General features: G+C 41.4%; 2 protein-coding genes across 2 annotated transcripts in view; one reads left to right on the top strand and one right to left on the bottom strand.

Annotated features, from left to right (window-relative positions):
- The window catches only part of LOC117496977 (protein FAM219B-like), an 81129-nt gene that overhangs the window by 23044 nt on the left and 40780 nt on the right, over positions 1-17305 (bottom strand). The window lies entirely within an intron of this gene.
- LOC117496971 (protein NLRC3-like) overlaps positions 1-17305 on the top strand; it is a 44478-nt gene that overhangs the window by 4356 nt on the left and 22817 nt on the right. Inside the window, exons 3-7 of the mRNA XM_034148843.1 lie at positions 9813-9880; positions 10028-11494; positions 11549-11873; positions 12657-12830; positions 15223-15396. Coding sequence (XP_034004734.1) covers positions 9813-9880; positions 10028-11494; positions 11549-11873; positions 12657-12830; positions 15223-15396 — 2208 coding nt within the window. The remainder of the gene's footprint in view (positions 1-9812; positions 9881-10027; positions 11495-11548; positions 11874-12656; positions 12831-15222; positions 15397-17305) is intronic.

Raw genomic sequence — 17305 nt, 5'->3', positions numbered from 1 at the left:
TTCTACATGTTAACACTGTGGACCAGGGGCGTCGCCTGGACCTGAAAACATTCAGGGCTTAGCCCACAGTGGCGGCGGCACGACAGTGGCATTTTTCACTGCAACACTCCCCACACAGTACACCCGCGACTGTTACAATGAAGGCTCGATAATCAGCTCACGGCATATAAGCAGGGGTAAAGTGGTATTTTTTATGAGTGGGGGACTCACCTCCTCTAGGGGGGTCCGGGGGGATGCTCCCCCGGGAAGATTTTTTTTTAAATATTGAAGTTAAATGCATCAATCTGGTGCACTTTGAGAGCAAAATGAAGAGATCTATGGATACCTCTCTCAACACCCATATGAAGCAGAACTGTAAACAGATGTACTTTTTCTTTATGGATATTTTACTAATCACTCCCCTTTTAAACTCTATTCTTGTTTTACTGCCATATAGTATTTCATAACTGTTTCTCCTTTATTCTCTTATTTTTTTTATAACTTTAATGATCATATGAAGGTGTGCCGCGTAAATAATCTTTTGAATAATTTGTGACCAAACCGTTTGAGACCCACTGAGATAACTTAGACTAAAGTTAAGTGTCTAAACACTCAGAGAGTCCTTTAGCTCACCTGAGTCTCTCAGTCTGAGAGGAGAGGACTCTCCTCCAGCTTCTTGTGGAACAAACAGCTCCTTATGTCCGTTAGTGCAGCTAGCTAACCAGATGCTAACAACACGGTCCATGCTGACACCGGACCCTCCCTCCCCCTCTCTCTCTCTCTCTCTCTCTCTCTCCCCCTCTCTCTCTCTATCACACTAAATGCGCTATTGCCACACACACACAGAGCCGAGCTTGAATGACACAAGCACACATTTATTTCCATGCAACTCTCTGATTGGTCTGGTGTCATCAAGCCCCCAGGAAGTGCGCCGGACTCTGATGAAAATATTCGTGCTGGCCAAACGGCGGTACTACACTTCCTTTTGGTTGCCAGGCCCGGAAACACTTTTTCCCATTGACTTACATGGGGAAAGAGTGGTCTGTAAATCGTTGGATAATTTTTTTTAAACTAAATAAACTACCCAGTATGAACACTTATTAAAAACATTCGTTCCTCAAGTTGTAAAATGTGCTAATAACGTTATTCTGAGAGTTATTTCCCTCTGCATTATGAACGCGCATCTAACCCACGGGACCGCGCCGCCCGGCACGTTCATGTTACGTGTTCAGCACTACATGCGTTTATCTTTACCCATGGATGCACAATAAGAACGGACCCATATCGCCTTACTGCCAGCCCACGGAGCTGTAATAATGGATATATTGCACATGTTTGCTGTAATTCATCATTTGTAAAATATTATACTACATGGGCTGTATGATTAAATCTTGTACCGTAAATGTTGTATTAAATAAAGTTAATATTACCGACGTAGATTAACGTCCCTGTAGCTTCTTATTGCACTAAGAAGCTTATTGCACTGTGTATATATATATATATATACACAGCAATAATTCTTTCCTGCTAAATGAAGCTCTGTTGCTTGGATATCACTAGATCCTGTTACAGCGTAATATAAAAGTACATAACGATTGATGTGTAAATTAGCATAATTACTAGCTAACCGCTAACTGCCGCCTCGTTAATATCAAATCTATCATAACAAACATTACCATGCTGTCATGAACGTGCGGTGCTGTTACGTGTACGCAAATTGACGTGCTTGATGTGAACGAGCATTTTGGGGGGCATGGTTAAAGTTGCGCATGCGCTATGAGCGCACATACGGGTACTTCTCAGGCATGCCGGGTAATCTGTGACGTTTCGCTCTCTCAAAAGTTGGGCCATTTTATCATCATGCGCGAATGAGCAACTCTCACAGGAATTAATGAGGCCCCGCCTCCCACGCTGTATCCAGTTCTTATTATACATCCATGAGCTAGACCCTTCTCGACTGGAGACCAAGCCCCCAGGAAGTGCGCCGGACTCTGATGAAAATATTCGTGCTGGCCAAACGGCAGTACTACACTTCCTTTTGGTTGCCAGGCCCGGAAACACTTTTTCCCATTGACTTACATGGGGAAAGAGTGGTCTGTAAATCGTTGGATAATTTTTTTTAAACTAAATAAACTACCCAGTATGAACACTTGTATAGCCCTTATTAAAAACATTCGTTCCTCAAGTTGTAAAAATGTGCTAATAACGTTATTCTGAGAGTTATTTCCCTCTGCATTATGAACGCGCATCTAACCCACGGGACCGCGCCGCCCGGCACGTTCATGTTACGTGTTCAGCACTAGTACATGCGTTTATCTTTACCCATGGATGTACAATAAGAACGGACCCGTCCCATATCGCCTTACTGCCAGCCCACGGAGCTGTAATAATGAATATATTGCACATGTTTGCTGTAATTCATCATTTGTAAAATATTATACTACATGGGCTGTATGATTAAATCTTGTACCGTAAATGTTGTATTAAATAAAGTTAATATTACCGACGTAGATTAACGTCACTGTAGCTTCTTATTGCACTAAGAAGCTTATTGCACTGTATATATATATACATATATATATATATATATATACAGTGCAATAATTCTTTCATGCTAAATGAAGCTCTGTTGCTTGGATATCACTAGATCCTGTTACAGCGTAATATAAAAGTACATAACGATTGATGTGTAAATTAAATTAGCATAATTACTAGCTAACCGCTAGCTGCTAACTGCCGCCTCGTTAATATCAAATCTATCATAATAACAAACCATTACCATGCTGTCATGAACGTGTGGTGCTGTTACGTGTACGCGAATTGACGTGCTTGATGTGAACGAGCATTTTGGGGGGCATGGTTAAAGTTGCGCATGCGCTATGAGCGCACATACGGGTACTTCTCAGGCATGCCGGGTAATCTGTGACGTTTCGCTCTCTCAAAAGTTGGGCCATTTTATCATCATGCGCGAATGAGCAACTCTCATAGGAATGAATGAGGCCCCGCCTCCCACGCTGTATCCAGTTCTTATTATACATCCATGGGTGTCATGCCTCTGTTGCATTCACTGAACACGGGAAATGACAGTGCTGCCGTCCTCTCTTGTGTCATGATGAGGTTCACGTACGTAAAGCACTGTTAATGTATTATATTATTGAGGGAGAATTGTCCGGGGCTACAGAAAAAACATTAGGGGCTAAAGCCCCGGATGCCCAGGCCAGGCGACGCCACTGCTGTGGACATTCATTTTCTTCAGCAGACAGTAGCTAGCAGTTTTCGACAGATACAGCCCACTCAAAAATATATTGTTTCATATCAAATTAATTGATATATATATATTGATTGTACACTTTACTAATATAATAGTTTTTTATGGACAACTTTATCATTAAATCTCGTCCAACTAATCTTGCTGCTGTCACTCCTCGGCTCTTGGTAGTTCAGGTAATGATCAAACCTGGCAACTCCGGGCTTCCTGGCAGCTGTCAATCAAAGTCCAGTGGCTCCGCCCCAAAGTGTCAGAAACTTTTCACGCGCGCGCAGACAGACTCCTCAGGCTGAGGAGGTTCAATATGGACTCCAGGATACTCTGCAACTTCTACAGGTGCACCATAGAGAGTATCCTGACTGGCTGCATCACGGCCTGGTACGGCAGCTGCACCGCCCTCAATCGTAAGGCTTTACAGAGGGTGGTGAAAACTGCAGAAAACATCACCAGGACGGAGCTGCCATCCATGGAGGACCTTTACTCCCAGCGGCTCAGGAAGAAAGCCCAGGCCATAAGACTATTAAACACCTGAACTTGAAACAACATCATAACATAATATAATCATTCCAATCACTTGCACTATTTCACTATTTCACTTTTTAACTATTTTTCCTTTTGTATTTACTATTTACTTGCACTATTTTTTTCTGTTTATCTGTTTTATTGTGTTGCACTGTTGGAGGAGCCTGTGACCTAAGATTTTCATCATCATAACTACACTGTAGCTATGCACGTATGACCAATAAAAGCCTTGAACCTTGAACCTTGAGTACTTCTGCCAGTGCTGCTGATAAACAGAGGGAGGGGCTGCAGACAGGGAGGGACAGGTGATAGTGATGAAGCCAGACTCCATTTTACAATTCGACAGAGCAGGAGCAACAGGGTGAGTGTTGGTCACTCTATTATTACTCTGTTATACTGTAGGCTTGGATTTCTGTAGACTTACAGACTTGATCAAAAAAATCAGCAACTTAAAGTCAAGTGTGACTTTTTCAATATGCCTGCACTTCACCTCCAAGGTGCTCAATAAATTATTGCGCAATCTATGCCTGTGAGCGTGCTGTGCGAGCCGAGATGATGTGTTATTATGTGTGTGTGCGTAGTTGAACCTTTTCATATTTAAGTTTGTAGCAAGTAGAGGGCTGCTGCTGTGTGTGTGTGTGTGTGTGTGTGTGTGTGTGTGTGTGTGTGTGTGTGTGTGTGTGTGTGTGTGTGTGTGTGTGTGTGTGTGTGTGTGTGTGTGTGTGTGTGCTTGCGCGCATATGCTCGTGCATTCGTTTTTAAGACCCCCATAAAGCTCAGATTGTAACTCGAACCTTGGACTGCAGTAATCAGAAGTTCAGCGCGTGTGTGTGTGTGTGTGTCAACTTTTGTAAGGTAACCATATCAATTTTGACATATTTTAGTGTCAGAGCACTTACTGAACATATTTAGATAACTTGATGCACAAAAAAAGTTTTAACAAGGGTGTAATTATTTTTTGGAAAATATGCTCAACCAATCGGTCAAATTGGCTTTAGTGCTGATGCTCCGGCACCGTTTTTGCGTGCTCAAATCAACTGTTGTGAACGTCCTTTGTTGAAAGTAGTTTAACTTTGGAGCAGCAACGCACACCGCTTGTGAAGTGACGACAAACACTGAATCATGTTGCCGTTGTTCAGCATGGAAACATTCATTAGCTAACACTGACATTATTGTTCTATTAATATAAAGGGAGGTCAGGTACTCTTTAAAACAGCTGGTAGTTATGGGTACTTTTGACTTAGGTAGATTTCAAAGCCCATACTTCTTTACTTTTACTTGAGTAAAGAAGTTTAGTCAGTACTTCTACTTTTACCAGAGTATTTTTAAACACGAGTATCTGTACTTCTACTTGAGTAAAGGTGTGTGTACTCTTGCTCTCTCTGCTTTTATCCAGAGCGACAGGATGTGGGCAAACCCACAACATGCTGACTGCAGTAATCAGAAGTTCAGCGCACTCCCTCACTGAGCCACAGCCTCCTATGATAGTTACATGAGCAAGCTGTGAGAAGTCTGACTTATGTGTTGTATTGAAACCAAGGTTTGTCATTATGATATTTTTTATAAACCTGTTAAGCCCTGAGCCTGTTTTTCAGGTCTCAGGCTCGAAAAGGACATTCCCAGAACAAATTACGATATCTTCACTTTTAAAAAGGTTAAATTAATAATCTTCTTTCTCAAAGCAATGATAAACCTGTGAGTTGGATGTAGAAAAGTCAGAATCAATATAGAATTTTTTTATTTTAAAGTAAATTCAGATTGAACATATTAAAAAAATGTAAATTATAGTGTCCGTCCAAAAAACAATAACATTACTTAGTGAAAACCACCCTTGAAAGACGGGATCGTAGAATAAAAGCTTTAGGAATCCAAACTATAACATATAATAAGTACCCTGTATCAAGATTGATGCAAAACAAGTAACATTTTATCTTTTCAGAGAGGTTTAGAAGAAAAAAAAATTGGGTGGATTTGACCTATCTCTGGCCCCCCTCGGTTGATTTTGATGATTGACATCTCTTTTTAACCGTTAGAGCCAATAGCATCGAGGGGAAGTTCCTAAAATCCATCTAAACATCACCCATTGGTCAATAGAGTGATACGTATCCAGAATGCCCCGGAACAGGAAGCTGTCATACACTCTGGTTGCTATCATTAGCAGCTAATATGAAAAGTCAGTTTTTAACATAAAAATGGAATGACTGATTATCAGTAATCATTTCTAAGTGACACAGACACATTGGATTAACCTATGGATTAACCTTCAGACGCGTTTTTATCGTTTTAATGCTATTGAACACGACTTTTGATCAGAAAACAACACAGGTAAGAAGTTTTTAGCGGTTTTGGCTACCTAAAGCTAATTTTGTTGCTGTTGTTTGTTGTCGTTTCGCCGCGAGTTCTGATCGCTCAGTGATGAGACTTATATGTCTGGAATCTGTGGAATCTCAGCTTGCTAATCATTGTCTTGTATTTGCATATACGATCAGTAATAAGGGTATTTTTACCGAGTTCTGTGCTATGTGCGTTTGCTCAGGGCTAATTCAGAGGCTCGGCATTAGACTTGTGCTTTGTTTCGGTTAAAATGGTTCATATCTTCAGTTAGCTGAGTTTCTAACGGTTACGTGAGTATGACACATTAATAGGTTTTTAAATATTAAGAAGCCCTGAGACACAGTGTCGTGAAAGAACACCCCGCAGGCCCCCGATTAGGGTCCTTTCGGGCTTAACAAGTTAAATTGTAATGTCAAATTATGTGTATTTTTAAACACGAGTATCTGTACTTCTACTTGAGTAAAGGATGTGTGTACTTTTGCAATCTCTGCTTTTATCCAAAGCGACAGTATGTGGGCAAACCCACGACATGCTGACTGCAGTAATCAGAAGTTCAGCGCACTCCCTCACTGAGCCACAGCCTCCTATGATAGTTACATGAGCAACCTGTGAGAAGTCTGACTTATGTGTTGTATTGAAACCAAGGTTTGTCATTAATGTTTTTTATTAAATTGAATGTAAAATGTGTGTGGTGTGGTGTGGGTGTATGTGTGTGTGTGTGTGTGTGTGTGTGTGTGTGTGTGTGTGTTGTGTGTGTGGTGTGTGTTGTCTGCAGTGTTACTGGTGTATCTGTCGGACTGGAGAAGATGGTGATTCAAAAGATGAGAAGGAGGACACTCTTCCGTCCCCAGCTCTCTGTCTCTGAAGAGTGACGGGTCCTAAAGGCAGACTTCTGGACTTCAGGGATCGACCTGGACCCTCAGAAACAAAGTGAGAGTCTGTTTCTCCTGTGAACTGACCTGAAGAGGATTCAGTGTTTATGTTATCTGATCATCTAAACTGTTATTTCGTAACTACATGAGAGCAGTACAGAAACAAGAAGAAGAAAAGTTAACCCTCGTGGCGTGGTCAGAAACATCTTTTTGAATAGATTTTTTTCAGATGGAAAATAACAAGAGTAAGAACTTGGTGGGCAGGATGTTGTTAACCCTTTAACTGCCAGCGCCACCATTTGGTAGAGCACATTTTGTGTCTTGATATCTTGTTGAAAAAAAAAAAAAGAAGTGTAACTCCATCTGATTCAGCCAGCTCTACCTTCTGGTTGACGTGTTATGCACAAAACAACCTCTAGATGTCACTGTGGTTTGAACAGAAAGCCCTTTCAGCTAGCTTCCACTGAGGAAGTTGGCATGCTAAAAATCACTGCTGAATAAATCACTCTTTTTGGTCAACTTTTGTAAGGTAACCATATCAATTTTGACATATTTTAGTGTGAGAGCACTTACTGAACACATTTAGATAACTTGATGCACAAAAAAAGTTTTAACAAGGGTGTAATTATTTTTTGGAAAATATGCTCAACCAATCGGTGGAATTGGCTTTTTATGGTAAACTAGCAATATTACTTTTTCAGAGTTTCAGAGATGTTTTCCAATAAAAGATGGTAAATAAATGGCTAGATTCATGGTAATATTACTAAATCTAGTACTGCCTTATGAGTCTCAGAGTGAAAGAGTGATAATAATTTATATAGCACCTTTCATGCATGGCATTCAGCCCAAAGTTGCACACAGATGAGCAAGTTAGGCCAACACAGGATGTAGACATTTGCTGTTAAGCCAGTGGTTTCTTATTAGGCCAATTCAGCATATACAGTAAGATGAGCAAGTCTTTCTTTTATTATGAAAAACCCTTAACATTACTTTTTTCCATTTTTTTTTTTTTACAATTATAATTTATTATCTTTTATGAATATATCTGGTTGTATATATTGCTCATTTTCCATAAAAGAAACAAATGTATTTCAGTTTGTGTTTTATTTGAGTTTGATGCATACAAATACTGTACTGTATATGATGATTGTTGAAAATGCACTTTTACCATAAAAGGCCAGCTCGACCAGTTGGTAGAGGCTCATAAAAACAAAACTGTGTGGTCAGTCAACAAAATAAAAATTGTTTGTGGCCCATTTGATAGAAAAATGCAAACAAATAATCTTTCCATATCTTTTTTCTTGGTCCGGCAGTTAAAGGGTTTTAATGGTGTCCAATAAGTTTGAGATCACTGAGACTGATGTAAACTATCTAAACACTCAGGGAGAAGCGTACAGTAAAGAAACGCAGTAGAGGACAGAAGAGTACAGTAAAGAAAGGCAGTAGAGTACAGAAGAGTACACTAAAGAAACACAGAAGAGAAAAGTAAAGAAGATCTTCTTCCTTGGTTCCTTGGCTTCATCAGCGTAGTAGTTGATCCTTCAACTTGGCCTCAGGAAATGCAAAGACTTCACAGTTTTGCCAACAAGTTTTGGAGAATGCAAATCTGAGGCTTAAACAGGGACAGGGAGGTGCATCTGCAGCATCTTCATCATCTACCATGCAAGAAGAGGAACTAGAGGACAGTGAAGGAGACACTGAAGAGGATAGTGAGGAAGACTGCACTTATTAAAACCACGCTCCGTGTGGGGTGAGTACCAAACGCTGTCTCCTGGTACTCATCTGAGTCACTCACTAAAAATGTGATGTGCACGCCTGGATATCCAGTCTGGATGCTAACAACAATCCCTGTAACCAGTGCCCTCTCTCTGTCTCGCTCGCTCACACAAAATGTGCTGTGCCACACGCACACAGAGCCGAGGACGGAGACAACATTTTGAAATTCTTTTTTTCTTCCCACCTTATTTGCGGGTGGATTCGCCTATACTGCCTATGCTACGAGCCGGCCCTGTACCCGCGTATAGCCGCAACTTGAAAATGTCAACTTGATCGAGATATTTGTGTGACGCTCTGACGCACAAACCTGCCAGTGTTGAGATTCTGCTACTGTCGTGCTGACGTGCTGACGTGCTGACGTGCTGACGTGCTGTCGTCACTGACGTGCTGTCGTCACTGACGTGCTGACGTGCTGACGTGCTGACGTTGAATCAGTAAAGGAAAACATCAGCAGCCAGAGCTTTACAGTACCTCATATTAATTCAGTGTTTTTAATGTATGTGTATGAACCATAGACTCTGTATGGAACACACAACAGACCTCACTGCTTCCCCTAGTGGGCTGTCCTCTACAGTCTATGGCTGTCCTTTGCGTCCGCAAACACCCTCACCCGTCTTTACCTCCGAGCCCGTCTGGTTCAGCATTATTCCCGAGGAGGAGCAGGGCTTTGTGGACCAGACTGAGCGAGTATTTGTGTGGCTGCTGTGTTTGGTGTTTTGAAAGTTCCGACGTGATCCACGATGTACAATAGATGAAGACGAGATGCAAATGATCATGAATAGCCCTTAATGTCTTAATGTAACAATCCTCATACTGGTGTGTTGGGTATGGAACGGGATTTCTAAATATCTCAATTTATATTGTGTATCACGATACAGGTTAAAAATATTGCAATATTATTTTTAGGCCATATCGCCCAGCCCTAATTTTGATGACGTGTGAGTTGCTATATATGATGAACTTGCTGTGTCCAACTTTGAATTATGTTATGAATCCAGACAGGAAGATGTTTTTATTATGTACATATACCTGCGCTATAAAGGATGTGTTCATCTCAACAGAGGGAAGAGGAACACATCCAGAACAAGAGCTGGAGTGCAGAGAGACAGTGAGACCAGCACTGTACAAAGTAAGTCTAAATATCTGTCTGCTGGGGTCTTCATGTCTGAAAACAGGATTCTTCCTGGTTCATTTGTTACAGCAAAGACACATTCATTCTGAACCCTTTTATTTATTTGTTTTATTTGTATTACTCACATGTTTCCTTCTCCTTCAGCAGATAGTGGTCTGCAGGAGGTTTTAGATGAACATCGGATCAGTCTGGGGAGGAGATGTGAACATGTGACTGAAGGAACTGATACAAGTGAAACCCTCCTGAACAGGATCTTCACTGAGCTCTACATCACACAAGGCCTGAGTGAAGAGGTTAATACCCAACATGAGGTGAGGCAGCTGGAGACAGCTTCCCAGAAGAAGCCCCTCCATGAAACTCCAATCAAGTGCCAGGACATCTTTAAAGCCTTACCTGACCAACCTCTCATCAGAGCGGTCCTGACCAACGGAGTCGCTGGAGTTGGAAAAACCTTCTCAGTGCAGAAGTTCACTCTGGACTGGGCCGAGGGTTTGGAAAACCAAGATGTCAGTCTGGTGATCCCGCTCTCCTTCAGGGAGCTGAACCTGATCAAAGGTGAGCAGTACAGTCTTCTCAGGCTGCTCCATGATTTCCATCCAACCTTACAGAAGGTCACAGCAGAGCAGCTGGCTGTCTGCAAAGTGCTGCTCATCTTTGACGGCCTGGATGAAAGCAGACTTTCTCTGGACTTCAGAAACAATGAGGTTGTGTCTGATGTCTCACAGCAGTCCTCAGTCAACGTGCTGCTGACAAACCTCATCAGGGGGAAGCTGCTTCCCTCGGCTCTCGTCTGGATAACTTCCAGACCTGCAGCGTCCAATCAGATCCCTCCTGAGTGTGTGGACCGGGTAACAGAAGTACGAGGCTTCACTGACGCCCAGAAGGAGGAGTACTTCAGGAGGAGATCGAGTGATGAAGACCTGTCCAGCAGAATCATCTCTCACATCAAGAGCTCCAGGAGCCTCCACATCATGTGTCTGACCCCAGTCTTCTGCTGGATCACTGCTGCAGTTCTGGACCACATGTTGACTACAGACCAGCGAGGACAGCTGCCCAAGACCCTCACTGACATGTACTCACACTTCCTGCTGGTCCTGACAAAGAGGAAGAAGCAGAAGTATGGTGAGGGACATGAGACGAGTCCACAGCAGCTGACGAAGGCTGACAGGGAGGTTCTTCTGAAGCTGGGGAGGCTGGCGTTTGAACATCTGGAGAAAGGAGACATCATGTTCTACCAAGAAGACCTGGAGCGCTGTGGTCTTGATGTCACAGAGGCCTTGGTGCACTCAGGAGTTTGTACACAGATCTTCAAAAGAGAGAGAGTGATCTTCAAGCAAACAGTCTACTGCTTTGTTCATCTGAGCATTCAGGAGTTCCTGGCTGCAGTCTACATGCTGCACTGTTACACCAACAGGAACACAGAGGTACTGAAGGACTTCCTGCAGGGAGACTATAGCAACAGGTATAACAGGTATCAGGATTACCCATCCCTGGATGTCTTCCTGGAGGGAGCCATGAAGAAATCCCTCAGAAGTGAAAATGGCCACCTGGACCTGTTTTTCCGCTTTCTCCACGGCCTCTCTTTGGAGTCCAACCAGAGACTCTTAGGAGGCCTGCTGGGTCGCACAGACAACAGACCAGAAACCATCCAGAGAGCCATCAGAGGCCTGCTGGGTCGCACAGACAACCGTCCAGAAACCATCCAGAGAGCCATCAACAACCTGAAGGAGATGCACAGTGATGAAATCTCTCTTGACAGGAGCATCAACATCTTCCACTGTCTGACAGAGATGAAGGACCACTCAGTCCATCAGGAGATCACAGATGTACTGAAGTCAGAGAACCCATCAGAGATCTACTTGTCTTCTCTGGCCTACATGCTGCAGATGTCAGAGGAGGTTCTGGATGAGTTGGACCACGAGAAGTACGGAACATCAGAGGAGGGACGACAGAGAGTGATTCCAGATTTGATGAACTGCAGCAAGGCTATGTGAGTCCAGATGTGATTAACTTTATAAACTAATGTAGATATTAAGTTTAGTTTTCGAATAAACACTATTCAACTTTTTGCTGTTTCAAATACTGTGAAAGATAAATGTAATTATTCTAATCATTAAAAATGTTTCAGTTTTTTCTTTTCTTTATTTTTCTGAAGGACTTATGATTTATCACAGCAACATGTGATCACAACATACAGCAGTATTTCACAGATATCAGTGAATGCAGTAAAGTTATTATTACATTACTGCAGTTTCTTAATAGTTAAATCAGACAGAGAGTAATATCTGATTTATGTTGACTCTTTTTAAACAAGACCTACATAATCCCACCAAGAACAGAGGTCAGATTGTGTTTTAACGCTGATACACAGATAACATCTTTTTCATGGTGTTTTGTTGAAAATAATGTAAACTTATTGGTTTGTTCAATATGTTTGTGTGCATTATACATTCTTAGATGCTTTGAGAAGCCAACACATTATGCATTCAGTGTCATGCACATCCAAATATATTAACTTTTCATTATGTACATCTCTTATATTGTCGATTTGTTTAATTTCTGTTCACTAACAGCAGAAGGTAGGTCCGACGGGACAAACATGTGATCAGATCACACTGAAAATGCTTACAGCAAACTCAATAAAATATTAATTACTAACATCAGAGTTATTCAAAACATTATATTCAAAATATTTTTTCAACAAATGCATGAAGTAAATGTAATGTTTCCCCTTGTTTTATAATAACATGCTTTAATATATGTGTCATTGCAGATTTCCTAACTGTGGAATCTCAGACTCTGACTGTGAAGTCGTGGCCTCCGCTCTGAAGTGCGACCCCTCCCAACTGAGAAAGCTGGACCTGAGAGGCAACAAGCTGCAGGATTCAGGAGTGGAGATGCTGAGTTCTGGACTAAAGAGTCCAAACTGTAAACTGGAGACTCTCAGGTCAGATCACTGGCTGTAGTTCATGTGGATTTCTATTTATTTATCATTTATATTATTTCTAATTCCAGAGTTTAGTACTAAGAGTTCAAAGACATTTAAATTATTTTATATTTCTTTCTAAATGGCTGAGTATTTTAAAGAACAACAAAAAGCAGAGAAAGTAAATGTGTGACTCTGAAGTCCAACCGCTCTCATGTGAGATATCCTTTCAGCCTTCACTCTCACTGTGCTCCATGAGTCAGTGAAGATGCTGTCAGTACTGATGAGCTGTGAGGGAGATGAAGGAGGTCAAAGATGTTGCTGAGAAAAACTGCTGCAGAGAGTTTGAGCTTATCAATTGTTTTGAATCTACATCCTTTGAAGAATATGGAGGGTGGTGAGGGTGCTTGGTTCAAGGACTAAACAGTCAACGCAGTGGATTTAAAGATGAGCACATGGAGGCAGGAGTTCCAGATCATTGTTTTCATTGTAATTTGTTGATTCTTGTTTGTCTTAATTGTTGTCTGGTTGATCTGGTAGGAAAGTACAACACATCTTAGTTAGTTCAAACATAACATTCATACTTCAAATGATACTCCAGCAAAGCAGTTATCTTTCTACATTATTATATGTAATGTAGAAATAAAGTAACCAAATCTAAACGGTACAGAAAATAGGGAGGTAAACTACTGGAGCTGCTATGAACATACAATACAAAGGAAAGGAACACGTACTGATTATTTACTCAAACGATTGGTTCTCAGGAGTTGCATGAGGCCAGCCAGCTTCTTTGTTCATGGGGGAAAGGATTTCCCACAGGTGAGCTGGAGGAGGGAGCAGGTAGAGGGAGGCCGGAGTGGGAGAGGGGTTTTCCACATCATTGCTGACATTAAAACCATTTTGAGCTCTGAACCGATTATTAAACCTTAGAGATATTATTTATTATTATGAAATGATTCTGATTGTATATAACATAAATTAAATATATGATTGTAGGCATTATCCAGGTATCTGCCGAAACATTGGCGTGTCATTATAAAGTTCAAACAAGAGAAACGTGGATTTAGGCAACACAAAAAAAAGATAATGCACTTGATAACTATATAGAGACAGTCTACATTATCTCGTCACTTCTGCCCAGAAGCATCAGCAAACTTGGAGATTGATTTCTCACAATCTTCGTCCAAACAGCCCTGAATGTTCCCTGCAGCAAAATGCACTGTGTCTAAACTGTGAGCTATTTTTATTCACATTTCTCATGATCAATGAAATCTGTATACATACTGTAATTGCATCTTCTTATCACCGATTATTAAACCTTAGAGAACCTTATGGCGCAGTTCCACTGCAGCGCGGAGCTCGCTTTAAGCGTGCCGTGTCGTGCCGTCCCCTTTTTTGGTTGTGCTTCCACTAGGCCTAGTTCCGGCGCGGCACGGCGCGGGGCCACTTTTTTCACCTCTTTTCTGGCCCTAGAAAATTGTGGTTCTATCGGGGCCAACAAACAGGGCTGAGTCGGGCTGAGTATGCTAAACTAGAGAGAGGAGCGCTGGCAAGAGGGCTAGAACTACAACAAGATGGACATATTTGACCGTGATTTAATTGTAATACACGTTTCAAAATGATGCCGAAGTAACAACATACTGATACCGGTTAGTAAAAACCATGAATTAATGCTTTGTCAAGTCTGCAGACAGACGGCAGGCGAAAAACCTTTTAAAATTCGTGTTTTTCTAGATGGAGATTGGCTAAGCTAACGCAGTATATGCCCCGACCGTCCACACTCACAACAACGGCCTATACAGACGTAAATAAAGCAGCGACTGTATTCACCATGACACAGGCAGTCTGTGGTGTGTACTTGTTTAACTTTTGTCGAGTTTCTGAACATATATAAGGAGCTGTGAGCTCTGAGTGCTAACAGCTAACGGCTGTGTTGTGTTTCTGGATTTCTCATTGAAGATGACGTCACGGCTCCGCCTACACTGCGTTACTATAGTAACTACCCCAGTTCCTAAACTGTAATGGAAGCGCAGCATGAAGTGAGTCGGCCCTGTTAAGGCCCAACGCGGCCAAGCCGTACCGAGCCGTACCGAGTGTGGCCGAGGCCGACCGTGTAGTGGAAATGCGGCATTATTATCTCCTTGGATGTCCGGTGGGTCTGCTGCAGGCTTCATCTGAAACTGAGATTTCTGAGTTTCTTTTACTGTCCTTTTTTCTGTAGAGGAAGTAAAGAAACTGTAACTCTGGATTTATTTGTTGTTTGAGGTGCAGTATATGACTCAGCAGCTTTAAGACATGAAGACACTATTATTTTACACTTCGCTCTAATGAAAGTAGGCGGGGCCAGAAATGACTTTAGCGCCCTTTCTAGGAACTTTGTTTTCTAAAGTTACATCATGTTTTCTTTATTCAGACTGAGAGGCTGCAGGTTGTCAGAGATCAGCTGTTCTGCTCTGATCTCAGCTCTGAAGTCCAACCCTTCACATCTGAGAGTTCTGAACCTGAGTTACAACAAGCTGCAGGATTCAGGAGTGGAGCTGCTGAGAGATCTTCTGGAGAGTCCAGACTGCAGACTGGTGGTTCTCAGGTCAGTAAGGGGTCGACTCTCTGCTGGTTCAGCAGTATTGTATTAAACACAGGGAGGTGGAGGGGTTCCTCTCGCTGGGGAATCTCTCCAGTTCCAGGCGTAGCCTAGCTTAGCACAACAAATCATGGATGTTACCATTTGTCTGCAGTTTCTCCTTTTGTTCATCTTGTGTTTCTTTTCTTTCATTCTCCCAAGAACAATATAATGCAAGCTGACAATGCAAAGCCACATGTTAGTCAGTGCAACTTGTTACCAGACATATGGGATTCTACAGAACATGTGTTGACTGTGGCAGACTAATGTTGAGCTTTACATTAAAATATAACAAGAAAATCCTACACTTCATAATTCAATCTGAACATTTAAACACCTGGAGTTCATTTTATATTCTCTATCAGGTTTCTTTTATAAATGATATAATAAACAGTTTATTACAATTAATACATATTTCTATCAAAACTATTAAACACTAACAAATAATGTCAGGTTTAGCTGTTTCTCACATTTGTATGAAGCTACATGATGCTCATACTGACTGAGGAGTTTAAACTGAAGATGCTTTGGATGTATGGCTCCACTATTCCTAAATAAATATTTTCTATTTATTTTTTATCACATTTCTTCTAAATTCATTCCGACATATTTGTCATATTTGTAAACTGTGTGATCTTGAGTTGAATCAGTTTCAGTGGGTTTGTATTAGTCTGGCTGCACATCATGAGTTAGTGTAGATGGAGCAGAGGTTCAGATGTGAAGTCTCCACTTTTTATTGAAGGTGAAGCACGTTGTCTTTCATATTAATGAGAGCTCTTTTCTCTTTCTGGATCTTACAGTTTTTAACCTGTTTCACGCCTTCCCCCCGGTACCGGGCGGATAAACGCGTCATTTGCAGGAAACAACGTCTAAGGAATCTTAATATTGAATAAAACTATGAATGTGTTATATCCATGTAACGGGAAGAAACTCAGCTAACTGATCTTTTTAATTTTTTTTGAAAAAAAAAACCCACAATGCTAGCACTCAGCCTCTGAATTAGCCTCGATCGAAAAAACGGGACCGACAAAGGCACATAAACTCACTCAGAACTCCCTTATTACTTATCCTAGATGCACAACCAAACACTATTTTTTGGTGTCCTGGAGACACTGAATCTAACGGTGCCCACCTCAACACTCAGTGATAAACATTCGCGACGCTATCAACGAAAGCGTACATCATCACATGTGGAGCCAAGAAGCTAAACATGTAAATATGGCTCACCTTGGTCAAAAGTGGTCTTCAATGGCATTAAAACGATAAAAAAACGATGCTGCAGTTAATCCATAGGTTCATCCTATGTGTCTGTGCCTTCTTTGAAATTATTTCTGATAATCCATAAGCAATACAACTGCGTTTTAGTTTCCAAACTCCAGAAGGAGACATTCCTCCAGTTTAGTTTCGCTTTCCACACGCGAAGCGGCAACATTTTTTCTTTACAATGTGTGTCTATGTGAGTCTCCTCCTTCGATTCTATTGGCTCTAACGGTCACAAGGGTATGTCAACCAACCAGATCGAGCAAGGGGGGCCAGAGATAGGTCAAATCCACCCAAATGACCCCAGATGGCCCAGTTTTTGGCTAAATCTCTCTAAAAAGGTCAAATTTCACTTGTTTTGCATCAATCTTGATACAGGGTACTTATTATATGTTGTACTTTGGATTCCTAAAGCTTTTAGTCTACTAACCCATCATCCAAGGGTAGTTTTCACTATCTGTAAAAAATAATTTTTGGACGGACACTATAATTTACAGTTTTTTACTATGTAAAATCTGAATTTTCTTTAAAATAAAAAACATTTATATTGATTCTGACACTTCTACATCCAACTCACAGGTTTATCATTACTTTGAGAAAAGATTATTAATTTAAC

The sequence above is a fragment of the Trematomus bernacchii genome, unplaced genomic scaffold (assembly GCF_902827165.1).
Source record: "Trematomus bernacchii unplaced genomic scaffold, fTreBer1.1, whole genome shotgun sequence".
In the NCBI taxonomy this organism is placed as follows: Eukaryota; Metazoa; Chordata; class Actinopteri; order Perciformes; family Nototheniidae; genus Trematomus; species Trematomus bernacchii.
The sequence above is the reverse complement of the archived record's forward strand: the minus strand, read 5'-3'. Positions and strand labels throughout refer to the sequence as shown.